Consider the following 13,182-nt stretch of genomic DNA (forward strand, 5'->3'; position numbering starts at 1 on the left):
CCTGCGTACTACAGTGCACACTGGCTCAGATGTACTGGTGCATCGCAGTGCACACTGTCTGACCTCGGGTGCACCTGCGTACTACAGTGCACACTTGCAGCATTACCCTGTTATTGCTTGGCCATCACTAACACCCACTACAATGAGCTCTAAGAACTAACCAGTGCTTCACCAGTATGTGCTTCCTTGACAAACATGTCTGCAGAGCATTGGTCATGAACACTTCATAGTGGCTCTGACATATCTGCAGATAAATGAACCTAAGCAAGCCCGGAAATCAACCAGGAAAAAACAAAACAAACAGAACTCAATTCAGTTCATTAACTGAATATAAACAAATGTGCAAGACCCCAAAAACTTTGAGATGCACCAGCAAGAAGTTGAGAGAAACACAGGTACTGGTTTAGACACAAGCTCACAGCCTGGACCTGCAGTTTAGGCTGAACAACTAAAGCAACCTCTCTTAATGTGTCAACCAAGTCAGTAGTCACCTGTCATTCACAGGCCTAATGTGTAAGCTCACTGGGACACCCTGCAGCATTGTGTACAGCAGAGGAGGTTTCAGTTTTTTCTCCAAAGTCATGAGGGGATGGATCTGGTTGTTTCCCAGCAGTAAGCAGGTAGACACAGCATGCCCAGCACTCGGGAGGCAGATAAAGGAGGGCTGCCTGATATTCCAGGACAGCTAGGTCAACATAGTGAGTTCTCAACAATATATTCTAAATAAAATAAAACAGAGCAAAGCCCACTGGTTCCACTCCCAGACACCAGTTGAGTGGAGAGGACTGCTTAGCAGCAAGCCCTGGTGGCCAGCAGCTTCTGGGGCAAACATGGTACCTTAAGTTGACGAGTGTGGAGCTGACATTTCGGATCTTCATTGGGATGGCAGAGCCTGTACCCAGGAAGACAATTTCGGGATACTGGCTTCTTTTCTCTGTGGAAAATACAAGTGCACTTGAGTCAGCATTCTGTCATGTGGTGGGCAAACCATCTGGTGCAATTCACTTTCCTAGGGGGGCACTGGGAAAATGTGTTTCCTTTTCAGTATGAGGCCTGCAGGCTGTCAGGGAAGAACAGCACCTAGAAGATAGTAATTACTCAGGCTTCTCTTTAAAGCAAAACACCACTAAATGACAGAGGAGGTTTCCTTAACTCCCAATCACTAGTTCCTCCATGCAGGTGGCACCTCCACCTTGCACCAAAACTGCACACTTTGTGTGCATGTAATCGCCCATCTGCTGCACAACACAGGGCTAGCCCTCAGCTTCACCAGGGTGGCCAGTATCTAACACACCAGGGCAGCAACTTAATCAGAAAGTGGTATTTTATTTGTGTTCTAACAAATAAAGCTTGCCTGGATATCAGAGGGCAAAATTAGCCAGTCACTAGTTAACCATAGAAGCTGGATGGTGGCAGCTCACACCTTTAATCCCAGCAATCAGGAGGTGGAGACAGAAGTGACAAGGTGGGGTATAGACCCCTTTTTGGACTGAGAAAGGAGACAGGAAGTAACTGGCAGCTGCTCCTGGTTCTCTGATCTTCCAGGTTTCCCCCCAATATTTGGCTCCTGATATTTTTTTATTGATTAAATTCATGCTTCAAGAAAGAATGAAGCATGACCCCAGCTAAGACCCTAAGCAATATAGAGGGTGCCTGAACTAGCCTTGCCCTGTAGTCAGACCGATGATTATCTTAAATGTCACCATAGAACCTTTGTCCAACAACAGATGGAAACAGAGACAGAGACCCACATCAGAGCACTGGACTGAGCTCCCAAGATCCAGTTGAAGAGTGGAAGGAGTGAGAGTATGAGCAAGGAAGTCAGGACCATGAGGGGAATCACACACAGAGACAGTTTGCCTGAGCGAATGGGAGCTCACCAACTCCAACTGGACTGGGAATGAATGACCATGGGATCAATCTAGTCCCTCTGAAGGTGGTTGACATTTGGGGCAGACTGAGGGGCCAATGACAAAGGCACTGGAATTTGTCTCTACTGCATGTACTGGCTTTTTGGGATCCTATTCTCTTGGGATGTATACCTTGCTCAACCTGGATGTGACGGGGAGGGCCTTGGACTTTCCACAAGGCAGGGTGCCTTGCCCTCTCTTAGGATTGGAGGAGGTGGGGGAAAGGGTATGTGGAGGGAGTGAGAGGGAAGTGGGAGGAGAGGAGGAAGTGGAAATTTGGATTGGCATTTTTTTAAAGTAATAAAATAACTTTAAAAATGCAAAAAAAGAAAGAGAGCAAGAGACACAGAGAGAGAGACAGAGAGAGAGAGAGACAGAGACAGAGACAGAGAGAGGGAGGGAGGGAGAGAGAGAGAGAGAGAATGAAGCAACTCCCAGGAAACAGACACACTTGGGAAGAGGAATGGCTGACCTAGCGCTGACCTTCAGAAAAGCAAAGGTTGAGAAAGGCCATCTGGATTAAAACCCACACCCTTCTACTCCAGCATTTTCTTTATCACTAACTGAAAACTAAGAAAAATCCCTAAAGTACACAGGTCACAAAATTCTCCAATTGCTTTCCCTGATGGAGCAATAATGTGGCCAGCATCTTCCATGGCCCTTCTTAGTCAACCAGCAACACCCAACAGCAACTGTGGCAAGGGACGATGAACATGGTCTCACAAGTGTTCCCTAACCATTTTCCTACAGGTAGACTCTCAAGAGTGCCCAGACACTGCCACTAAACATAGAGTTTACTGATGTAGGGTCATATGCACTAAGATCTGCAACACCTCCCTCGACCCTCTGTTATATATAATACAGAGAAGTCCCAAGTTAAGTAATCAGGTTGCAATTTGTATGATGGCCTGCTCAAGACTGCAAGCTTCAGGCAGGCAGGGCTTTGGCTCACCTTCTGGGGCTGGGCTTTCCTGCACACTCTTCTTATATTCCTGCACACTCTCCTGGAATTTGGGGAGGTCCAAGGCTTCGGCTATGAATTCATCAGTATTGCAGGTGAGTGTGGTATCCCTGCAGAGGAAAATAACTTGGGTGACCCAAGGGGCCTGCACAGCCTCTCGGCAAATGCTGACTTGGATGTTCAGAACATGAGCTCCTGGATGATGCTGGGGGAGGTGATGGGGAATCGCAGCCTTGCTGGAAGAATATCACTGGAGCTGAACTTTGGGGGTTTACAGCCTGACCCTCTTCCAGTTCACTCCTCTGCTTTGTTTGTGGCTGAGGTTATGATCCTTAAGCTCCTGCCACACCATGCCTCCCCACCGTGATGAACCCTTGACCTACTGGAATCACAAGTCAAAATAAACTTTTTTTCCTTAAGTTATTTTGGTCATGGTGCTTTATCACAGGAACAGAAAAGTAACCAATAGAGGAATAGAAGAGAACACTCCTATAGATAACGACCCAGGCAATTGTAGTCTCTGAAACCTTCCCAACTAAATAGGGTGAGTAAGTCCTGACTAACTCTGGCTCGTCACATCCTCTCCGGCCTCAAGCCTGACAGTCAGGCCTTCCTGGTGCTTGGGCAAGATGAGTTCTTCTTTACAGTGGAGCTGTCCCCGCAGCACCACATCCCCACACCTGGCTGTGAAAATCACATGTCTCCACATGAGCCAATGTCCCCTAGGAGGACCACAAGGGCCCTAGCTGAGAAGCAGGGTTCCAGCGAGCACCTCTCAAATTAAAGTGAGCATGCACACAGCTGGCAAACTGAGACTCTTGGGGTGATCTGCAGAACCAGAACTGGTATGAGCTCTGGGGTGCACCCAGAGAGCCTACACCCTCAGTGAGTGCCAGTGAATGCTGGTACTGCTGGCCTCCTCTCCACTCAGCACAATATTGAGAGGGCTGATTCCCTGGGTTAGCTGAGCAGGAAAGTCCCCCAAAGCTTAAAAAGCAGCTCCAAGTCAACCTGTCCAATTCAGTGCAGTGGGTCTGGGACCTCGGAATGACATCCGCACTGGCACACAGGCTGAGGAAGGCATATAGCAATGCCCATGGCCCAAGGCATACCACCCAGAGCAATGACTATTCAACCACAACAGCACGGTGACATTCTATAACAAGATCTGCTCTAACAATGATGCTGGGAGTTTAGGACACATGAGGACCGCACACTCACACCCCCAAAAGAAGACAAGCCATCAGGTAGTCAGCAGAGACTTCTCACTTGCCTGGGAGTGTGTATGCAGGGGCTTTCCAGGCGGCAGTGTATGGTCACTGGTGCCTAAAGAAGTCACACACTGTGACCCAATACCCCACATTTAGAACTCACCTTTAGGAAGCAGAGTTCCAATCAAAGACATATAGAAGACATTTACTATTGCATTAAAACAAGAAAAATATGTACAAGATGAGTAAAACATCAGAAATACCATTAAAGCCCTTTTTACTGGGGCCAGGTATAGTGGGACATATTTTTTATCCCAGCACTTGGGAGGCAGAGGCCAGAAGATCTCTGTGTTTGAGGCCAGCCTGGTTTCCATAGCAAGTTACAGGTCAGCAAGAGCTACAGAGTGAGACCTTGTCTCAATGAGCATCCCATTACTGGAGCTGGGCGCTCCTGCTACTGCACAGGTGACTACTGTGGCAGAAAGCACACGGCTAGAAATGCTTTCCAGAACACCGCTACTGACCAGGTCCAGAAAACCCCCCAGCCCGTAGATGTTCCCACAGGCCAGAACTGCACGCACCTCTGCCACTCTCTCTTGGGGCGAAGCTGATACTTGAGGAGGCATTCGCCCCGAACTGTGGGCAAGCTGAGGGCAGAGCCTTCCTCCTGCAAGAGACAAGAACACACTTCCTGGTCAGAAAGCAAAGGCGGGGAATCCACAGGCGAGGAAGTTGCGGGGCACTAGCTACCTTACTGCAGAAGCTGGTAAGGCGGGGGAAGATGTCAGGGTGGATGAGGTTGAGTTGGGTTTGGATCTTGTGGCTGCGAAGGTTGTGGACTGAAGAACAATTCTCATTCAGAATCAGGTGCTGTGTGTCAGGACCGAACCTAAAAAGAGACAGCCCACTGTTAACAGTGTCTGTCAGGATCACCCTAGCTCAGGGAAAGGACCGTAGACAAACAGGTTAATGTGATGGACATGTGCAGAGCTATGTCATATGCCCCAAACAATAACCACACAGCCAGACATAATCCTGCTGCTCCTTATTGAAGTCCAGGCTTTTGTCCCTCCTGAGGCTTCCTTTGGAGTATGCAGGAAAGAACGGTGGTTAAACTAAGAACGTGTTAGACCTTCACGTGGGGATATGAAAACATCCCCAAGAACAGGGTATTTGTGTTCTTGTGACTTAGACTCACGAGGAACGAAAGATAGAGCTTAAGACCCTGAACCGTTCAGGGCAGAGAGGACAGGGAAGCAGGTGGTGAAGCAGATGGCAGGGCGGCTAAGCAGCCACTTGAGGTTACCAAATACCCAAGACAAACACCCTTCGGGTGCTATTCGCCAGTGCGGGATTATTAAATGATGGTGGACCTTCTCCTCACAGACCTGCTCGAGAGGAAGCCAGAGCAGTTGACGTCACACACATACGTGCAGTGGGATGCTGAAGCAGGCTGTTCCTTTACATTTGCCAGTCTCTCCTCTGCACTGACTGAGCGGAATATAAAGGAGGAGTCCTGGACAACTGGGAAGTGGGCCCACTTCGCCACCTAGTGGCGATGATTCCCTTCCTACAGAGGGACCCACCCAGAATTTCTAAGACAAGAATCCCAGAGAAAATTCAGGCAGGCTCAGGTGAGAGAGAGCAGTACTTAGTGGACATACACTCAAACACCACCCACAAGAGTCACCCTGTGTCCTGGACCGGTCTCATACCTCTCCATCCACTGCTGGTACCTGCCGTCAGTGAGTACAGATTCTGGGGCAATATGGACCACCAAGGCCACAGGGGCATCGGCCTCTCCCTGGTACCTGGACAGAAGGAAGAACGGAGTTTCCTTCAGAAAGAGATAAAAGCTCAGGATATACATGAAAGGGGACCGACTGTGCAGCCATGAATTGGAATACTCAGTGCTGTCATGAGAACCACTTCTCAGGCATGGCCTACTAACCTGGTGACACTTCCTTTTAGCTCAGTGGCTGTTTTCACTACCACCATCACCCCTAGACAGACAGACAGAGACAGACACACACCATCTCACATAGGCACAGGACTCTCAAGTTCCTCTGGCTCACAACAGGATAGTCTGTGTCCAGGACACCAAAGCACAAAGAACATGACCAAGGGGGCTCCTGACACTACTGTGGGAAGGTACAGGAACCAGGAGGATCTGTTGTACAGGTAGAACACACAGCATGTGAAGGACAAGAAATACAAACAAGCCACTAGGGAGGAGGTAAAGTCCGACAGACACGAGGCTTAAGGATTCTACCTAAGGTGGTAGTAGCACCATACTCAGCACTAAGGAGGCTAAGGCAGGACCGCATGACCAGGGCCAGTTGAGCCTACACAGAGATATCCTGTCTCAGAAAGACCAAGAGCTGGAGATGAAGCTCAGTGGGAAAGCAGGTGCCAAGTGTTTTCAAGGCTGAGCCTGAGTACCAAAAATACACGGTGGAGAAATTTCCAGCCAGGACTGCAGCTGCAGAACAAGCTGTGTTCCAGTGGACACAACACCTGGGCCAGAAAGATGTTTCCATGCTGAGACTGCCCCTAGCACAATCTAGGTCACAGGGTCTGCGACACTGTCCTACCTCATTAGTCTCAACACAGTTGAGGAAGAAAGCTCATAAAGGAAGAAACAGGTCAGATAATTTATTTGCCTGCACATTCATTCTGGAATTTGATCTAGATTCAGATGTCTCTCTCTTGATCGTGTGTCTTCCCCCTCTTTATGACCCCCTTCTCTCTCACTTTCTCTAAGTTGCAGCTGATTTGTCTAGTCCTTGATGGCTTGTGGCTGTCAGTTGCTCTCAAATTTCATTCCAAAGAGCACTAACTACAAACACTGCCCAACTCTTGCCAATAGGATCAAGACACACCTTAACCCCGAAGTTCAGGCCTTCCCAGAGATACAGTGCATCTCAAGGTCATGGTCTGTCTTTGGGACGTAGACGTCTGTGTTGAACAGTGACGGCTCTCACTTCTCCCACCCAAAGTCCCTCATCATTACCTTTTAAAGGTGTCATTCTCACAGACAGGCTGGATGAATCCTTCATCAGGACATTCGACCACGATAAACGCAAGACCAGGGTCTGGGGGTGTGCAAAGCTCTTCAGGAGCAATCTAGACAACGAGACAGGTCGCTGACTGGAGCAGAGTGCTCTTCCAGAACAGTCTTAGCTCAGCCACAATCAAATGTCCCTCAAGGCAACTGTCACCATTACACAACCCATATTTAAAATACCTGACCTGAGTGGTTGCCACCCACCTTTCCCTGCTCTGTTTGTTCCTACTTCAGCAGATGGGCACTTGTCTACAAAGACATTTCAAACCAGAGTGGCTAGTGGGAGGGACAGCATGTAAGATACCAAAGACACCTCCGTAGACAAAGAGCACAGCTCTGCTATAAGACTTGCTAGCAAAGGCCATCCTTGAAGGCAGGGACTGCTCTGCAGGAACAAGGGGAAGCATCTACACACACAAAAGCCCAGCAGGTGTGAGCAGACAAGATATAAGAATGCCCAGGCAGAGCACTGCAGGGGTCCATCACTAGGTAAGGGTTCCACCATCCAGCCAAGAGTAGGTAATCCCAAGACGTTCCACACATCCTTCAAAGTGTCCGTAAGCTTATGGCAAACAGAGGTTTTGCCCAGCATTCCAGGCCCCACCTGCAAGTGCTACATCCCGAGAACCAGGAGCCTCACCTCCCTTCCTCCGAAGGTGATACTCTTCCCGTCCTTGACAGCAGCAATGATGGGTGCAATGGCGGCCGTCCCACTGAGAGACAGAGACAGGCAAGCATGTTGTGAGACCCCTTTTTGTAACACAGCCTCCCTTGCCCCCCACGGAGTTCCCAAGGGCCTGACACTCACACAGGAAGGCCCAGCTCCTTTGCTTTAAGCACCAAGAAGTTTCCTTTCCTCAAGTGCAGCTGCGACAAAGGGAAGGCACGTACAATCTCAGATGCTGATGGCGCAGTCTGTCCTAGCTTTCTCAGAAAAGGATCTACCTTTTGCTACTTGCTCACAATCAATAAAATGCAGCAGGCACACATATTCTAAAGAAGGGTTTGTTTGGAAAGGCTTCAGAGTCAGAGCCAGATGAACTAAGACACAGTGCTTGTGCACACCGTCACCTAGCGGTGAACTTAACGAAGTGTCACTCTTCCGTATTAACAGCAACAAAGAGCTCTCAGAACCAGCACACACCACCCGCTGGCCACCAGCCACAGGCCCACTCACTGCCCACTTCTGCCAAGACTTACCTTGCAGATAAAAGCTACCACTAAGGAAGGGTCCCTGCCTCCTGCTTTCCCGCCGACACCTGAGAAAAAGCACATTTAACAAGGTGAACATGAAGGCTGTATATGCTTCCGAAATTACTATTCCTTAATTCTCCTTCAGTCCATTAAAGGGACACTGCTGACCCCATCCTGAAGTAGAAGCATGACCCTGTCATTACTACACATCCCTTTATCTTTCTGATGTGAACAGGCCTGACGGTGCATGTCTGTAATCACAGCTACTTGGGAGGCTGAGGCAGGGAGACAAAAAAAAAAAAAAAAAAAAAAAAAAAAAAAAAAAAATTCAAAGGCAGCTCAAACAACTGTCTCAAAACAAGGAAACAGAAACTAGTCCAGAGAGAGAATGCTTGCCTAATAGGCTCAAGGCCCTAGGCTCTTCTCCAGTACAGTGGAAGGAGGGAAAGAGAAGGTGAGGAAGGAAACTCCAGCTAGAAAACTCAGAATGGGAAGTAAAACTGTTTACATGTCCCATTTGGCTTAATACTTGGGGGCAGGATAAAATAAGTCGTAATGTTTATTTATATACATTTACTTATGGGGGTGATGTAGGTGTGTGGGGGGGGAGACTGACACTGTGCTTATGTGCCCTTCCACCATGTGTGGACTCTGGGAATCAAACTCAGGTCTTCAGGCTTGCCAGCAAGGGTCTACCCACTGAGACATCCTGCCAGCTCTCGCTGTAATGTTTTATAAACAAGTACATAAAAGAAAAATGAGACAACAGCTAAAGGCCTGAAGGAAACATGTGAGTTTTTGTTGGTGGAGGCTGTTCATTCGTTCCCGGGTGTCCAGAACTGAAATAATCACTCAGAAACTATATTATTTGCAATACTGTTTGGCCAATAGCTTAAGCATATTTTTAGCTAGCTTTTATATCTTAAATTAACCCATTTCTATTACTTTATATTTTACACGAGGCTCATGGCCTACCTCTGGAGACTCCATGGCTTCTCACTGACTCCACTTACTCTATCTTTTCCAGCCTGGCTATATTGTGTTAAGCCATTGGCCGAAAGCAGCTCCTTTATTCATTAACCAATAAAGCAACACATATACAGGAGGACTTCCCACACCAAGTTTTGGTCCTCTCTGCTTGCCATATAAAATAAGTTTGTCAAGGTCTGCCTTCTTAGTCACCTGCCCTGAGACCAGCAGGAGCTGACCCAGCTGTGCCCAACACTGAAGAGCAGGGTCTGAGTGCTCAATCCTCAGAGTAAGTCCTGGATAGCGGCCTTCTAAGAGAGGCTGACACTCTCACTGACCTGTCTGTTGTGTGAGTACAGCAACCAGTCTCTGAGTTACTGTTTTGTTAATGAAGACACAAAAGCCCCCTACACCCAGGAGAGTGCCAGGCACTGCTCCTCTATGAACACACATCCTGGGGCTATCCAAAGCTACAAACTGGCCTGACACTCAGGACTGTCAATCTCCTTACAACCTTTCATGCTCTCTCTCCCTAGACCAGGGCTATACTTGACAAAGAAAAGCATCTACTTGTGTAAACAGTGTTTTTGCAGTGAAGACCCTAACTTAGAGCAGTAAGAGGCAAAGATCTGTCAACTGCAATACTGGGCGGAGGCACAGAAAAATGTGCACCGTATGACCTCACCCACATGTGGAATCTTAAAAAAACAAAACAACAAAAAACTTATCTCACAGAAAAAATAAGAGAAAGGTTACCAAAGGTCAGAGGAGAGGGTGGGGGAAGAGGGGAGCTGATAAAGGAATACAAAGAATGTAAAGTTTCGTGCCACGCTATATGGTGACCACAGAAAACTGTGTGCTGCTCATTTCGAAACTGCTCACATAGGGTTGGAGAGGTGGCACGGTGGGCAAAGCTTGTCCAGCATGCGTGAAGTACTGGGTGAGGCACTGTGGGAGGGAGGGTCACTTAAATAATGCATTTTTAATATGCTTAGCATAACACACAGCTTGCTGTGACGACAGATAAGTTAACTAATTTGACTCTTTGTACGCCCAAACGTACACATTTACTGTCGGTCAATTAGAGACAATCTTTTGAAAGGACAAGGAGTAAGAACTACAAGGTGCGCCCCACAGTTTACCTGTCCTGTTGCCATCTGGAAGGTGCTGTCCGTTTTCAGCTGGTGTTGAGTCCGATGTTGACTGTGGTGGACTGAGCCTGTTGGGAGACCTTGGGCTCTGCAGTGGCTGCCGCGTGCAATACCTCCGTTCACCTGGGCAGCAGAGGAAGCCATCACATTACACACGTCCCACAGCTGCAGCCCAGGTGTTAACAAGCAAGAATTCCCTAATGTCAATCAGACCAGCACTCCTTTCCCTGTGGTAGGAAATAACAAGCTATTGGCCTGCTGGCCTGGCTCAGGGCCTTGCCCACAGAAGGGAGTCAACAGTATGTGACTGAAAGCATCCAGGCTATAAACTAGCTCAGCTACCACCATTCAGTTATCCTGCACAGGCCCCCTGGATACCATCACTAAAAGGAGCAGAATTCTGCAGCTATTTAGGTATCAAAATCAAGGGGTCGGGAATGAGGGCGGGGGCGGCTGCTGATCAAAAAGCTGAAGCACAGCTGCTGGTGTTAACAGAAGCTGCCCTTGCTCCTCCAGGCACGTGACTCAATCAGGACCTGCTGGGCTCCAAGGAAACATTGGCCTGAAGTGCGCAGGTGTCAACCATTGGAAAACACGTGACAGTAAACTATCGTGTGCTCTGGAGGGGGAAAAAAAGGGGGGGGGGGGTGCTGGAAAGAAATAAGAAAGGGAGACACTTCCAGATGGAGTTGGGAGGGATGGCAGTGAGTGAAGTGAAGAGAGACCGTAGGCCAATCCCCTTGCTGGTAAGAAGCCACTGGCGCCACTGCTCAAGAAACACACCCTTTACCCACGGCTAACATAAACTTCAGCTCCACTCCCAGTTCTGCCTTTGTTGGCTCTCTTGTCTGCTCTATAGCCCTCAGGAACTGGCGAGATCATGCCAGTTTGCAATGTCAAGGGCATCTCCCTACCACCAGGTCCTCTCTTCAAAGGTAGGTAATACCTGGCATGAACTGCTCAGCCAGAGTGGTGTGCATCTCTACTCCCAACTCAAACCACATCCTTTGGCCCGGGTACCTCACAAACATGGCTGGAGCTTCTCAGTCCAATGCCCCTCTTATAGGTTGCAGTTATTAAAAAGTCTCTAAAAAGACACTTAATTGCAACAAACAAATGCAGCCCTAGTGCACTATTGGTATATTTGTTCACGAGAGGCTAAGGTCTGAAAAGCAGTATCCAACCTCAAATTTCTTATTATCTTCAGAAAACAAACAACAGGCTACTCAAACCAAGTCCTCACAGTCTCTCCTCACCCACATGTCCCTTGGGTGGGACTAACAGCCACCTCCTCCGGGGAAATCTGGCTCCCAGACTCACTGTGGATAGGGACCTGGTAAACAGTCATGGTCTCGTCCTTGTACTCTGGGGCAGAGTGTGGCCGCACAGCTGCAGGAAAAGAGGTCAAGAAATCGTAAGCCTTAGTACTAGCGGGAAAATGAACCTGCAGGAACCCAGCCACAGCCACGGGCTTTCCCTAGAATTTTACTGGGAATACGCCAATAAAACCAGGTTTTCTTTAACATTTTTAGAGGGGGAAAAAAAGGGAAGCTGTACTCAAATCGGCCATTTTTACGGAGCAGAGTCAAGGCAAATCATGCTATGAGCACTGGGCAGGATTCAGTAAGAAAAATGTAAACTATTATTGTGCTGAAATGCAAGAGCCCTGAGCTAATAAGATTACCAGCCACAAACTCTCTCATTTTAACCACGAGTACTGATAGAAACATCCACACCACTTCCTCCTGCAAGGAATTAGAGGTCCCAAGAACCATCTTGGACCAGGGAAGGAATCTGGAGCCCGAGTGAAGGTTGTGAGAGAAAGAAATGATTGTAGGCATGTATCAGGCTAAAGCACTCTGCCCGCTAAGCCAGTATTCTTGAGGCATGAAAAGAAGCAACAGGTAGCTGGGTGGTGGTGGCACATGCCTTTAACCACATAATCCCAGCACTTGGGAGATAGAGACAAGGCAATCTCTTTGAATTTGAGGTCAGCCTCTCTACAGAGCAAGTTTTAGGACAGATTGCAAAGCTACATAGAGAAACCTTGTCTCAAAAAACAGAATAATAAAAAAAAAAAAGGACCGAGATGGGCTGGAGAGATGATTCAGCAGTTGAGCACTGATTGCCTTTCCTGAAGACCTGGGTTCAATTATCAATACCCGCAAGGCAGCTCACAGCTGTCTGTAACTCCAATTCCAGGGAATCTGACACCCTCATACAGACATACATGTAGGCACAACACCAATGCACATGAAATAAAAACACATAAATCATTTTAAAAAATTAGAGAAGGAACAAGAGAAAGAAGAAACCACAGCATGCTGAATGAAGCATGTGATATTAAGGTTTGCCTTAAACCAGTTCTTGGTGTATTCTAATTTGAAAAGCAGGGCTCATACAAAAAGAAATACGAGATAACGAGACACAATCAACGACATACCCAGGTCTATTCCTTTCAATGGACCAGAAAATATTTTGATTGCTTCTAGATATTTTTCCTAGAAATAATCAAGCAAGAAGTTATGTTTTAATATAGCACTCAAATAAATACAGTATGGACTTACTTTACATTAACACAAAACTTAGCAAGCGCTTTTTAAATTTTATCTATACAGCCGGGCGGTGGTGGTGCAAGCCTTTAATCCCAGCACTCGGGAGGCAGAGGCAGGCCGATCTCTGTGAGTTCGAGGCCAGCCTGGTCTACAAGAGCTAGTTC

The 13,182-nt window shown here is 47.8% G+C and overlaps 1 protein-coding gene across 3 annotated transcripts in view; it reads right to left on the reverse strand.

The window, feature by feature from the left end:
* The window catches only part of Elac2 (elaC ribonuclease Z 2), a 21,058-nt gene that overhangs the window by 5,219 nt on the left and 2,657 nt on the right, over positions 1-13,182 (reverse strand). For 2 of the 3 annotated variants that reach the window (XM_026780501.1, XM_026780502.1), the window contains 12 exons: positions 12,907-12,964; positions 11,784-11,852; positions 10,455-10,586; positions 8,350-8,408; positions 7,958-8,016; positions 7,790-7,862; positions 7,096-7,208; positions 5,798-5,893; positions 4,833-4,971; positions 4,664-4,749; positions 2,863-2,981; positions 838-934 (listed from right to left, as the gene is read on the reverse strand). In XM_026780501.1, the coding sequence (XP_026636302.1) occupies positions 838-934; positions 2,863-2,981; positions 4,664-4,749; positions 4,833-4,971; positions 5,798-5,893; positions 7,096-7,208; positions 7,790-7,862; positions 7,958-8,016; positions 8,350-8,408; positions 10,455-10,586; positions 11,784-11,852; positions 12,907-12,964 (1,100 nt within the window). Of the gene's footprint in view, positions 1-837; positions 935-2,862; positions 2,982-4,663; positions 4,750-4,832; positions 4,972-5,797; positions 5,894-7,095; positions 7,209-7,789; positions 7,863-7,957; positions 8,017-8,349; positions 8,409-10,454; positions 10,587-11,783; positions 11,853-12,906; positions 12,965-13,182 lie in introns of those variants that run through there. The other variant, XM_026780503.1, reaches the window with a different exon arrangement.

Source organism: Microtus ochrogaster, chromosome 7 (genome assembly GCF_000317375.1).
Source record: "Microtus ochrogaster isolate Prairie Vole_2 chromosome 7, MicOch1.0, whole genome shotgun sequence".
Classification (NCBI taxonomy): domain Eukaryota; kingdom Metazoa; phylum Chordata; class Mammalia; order Rodentia; family Cricetidae; genus Microtus; species Microtus ochrogaster.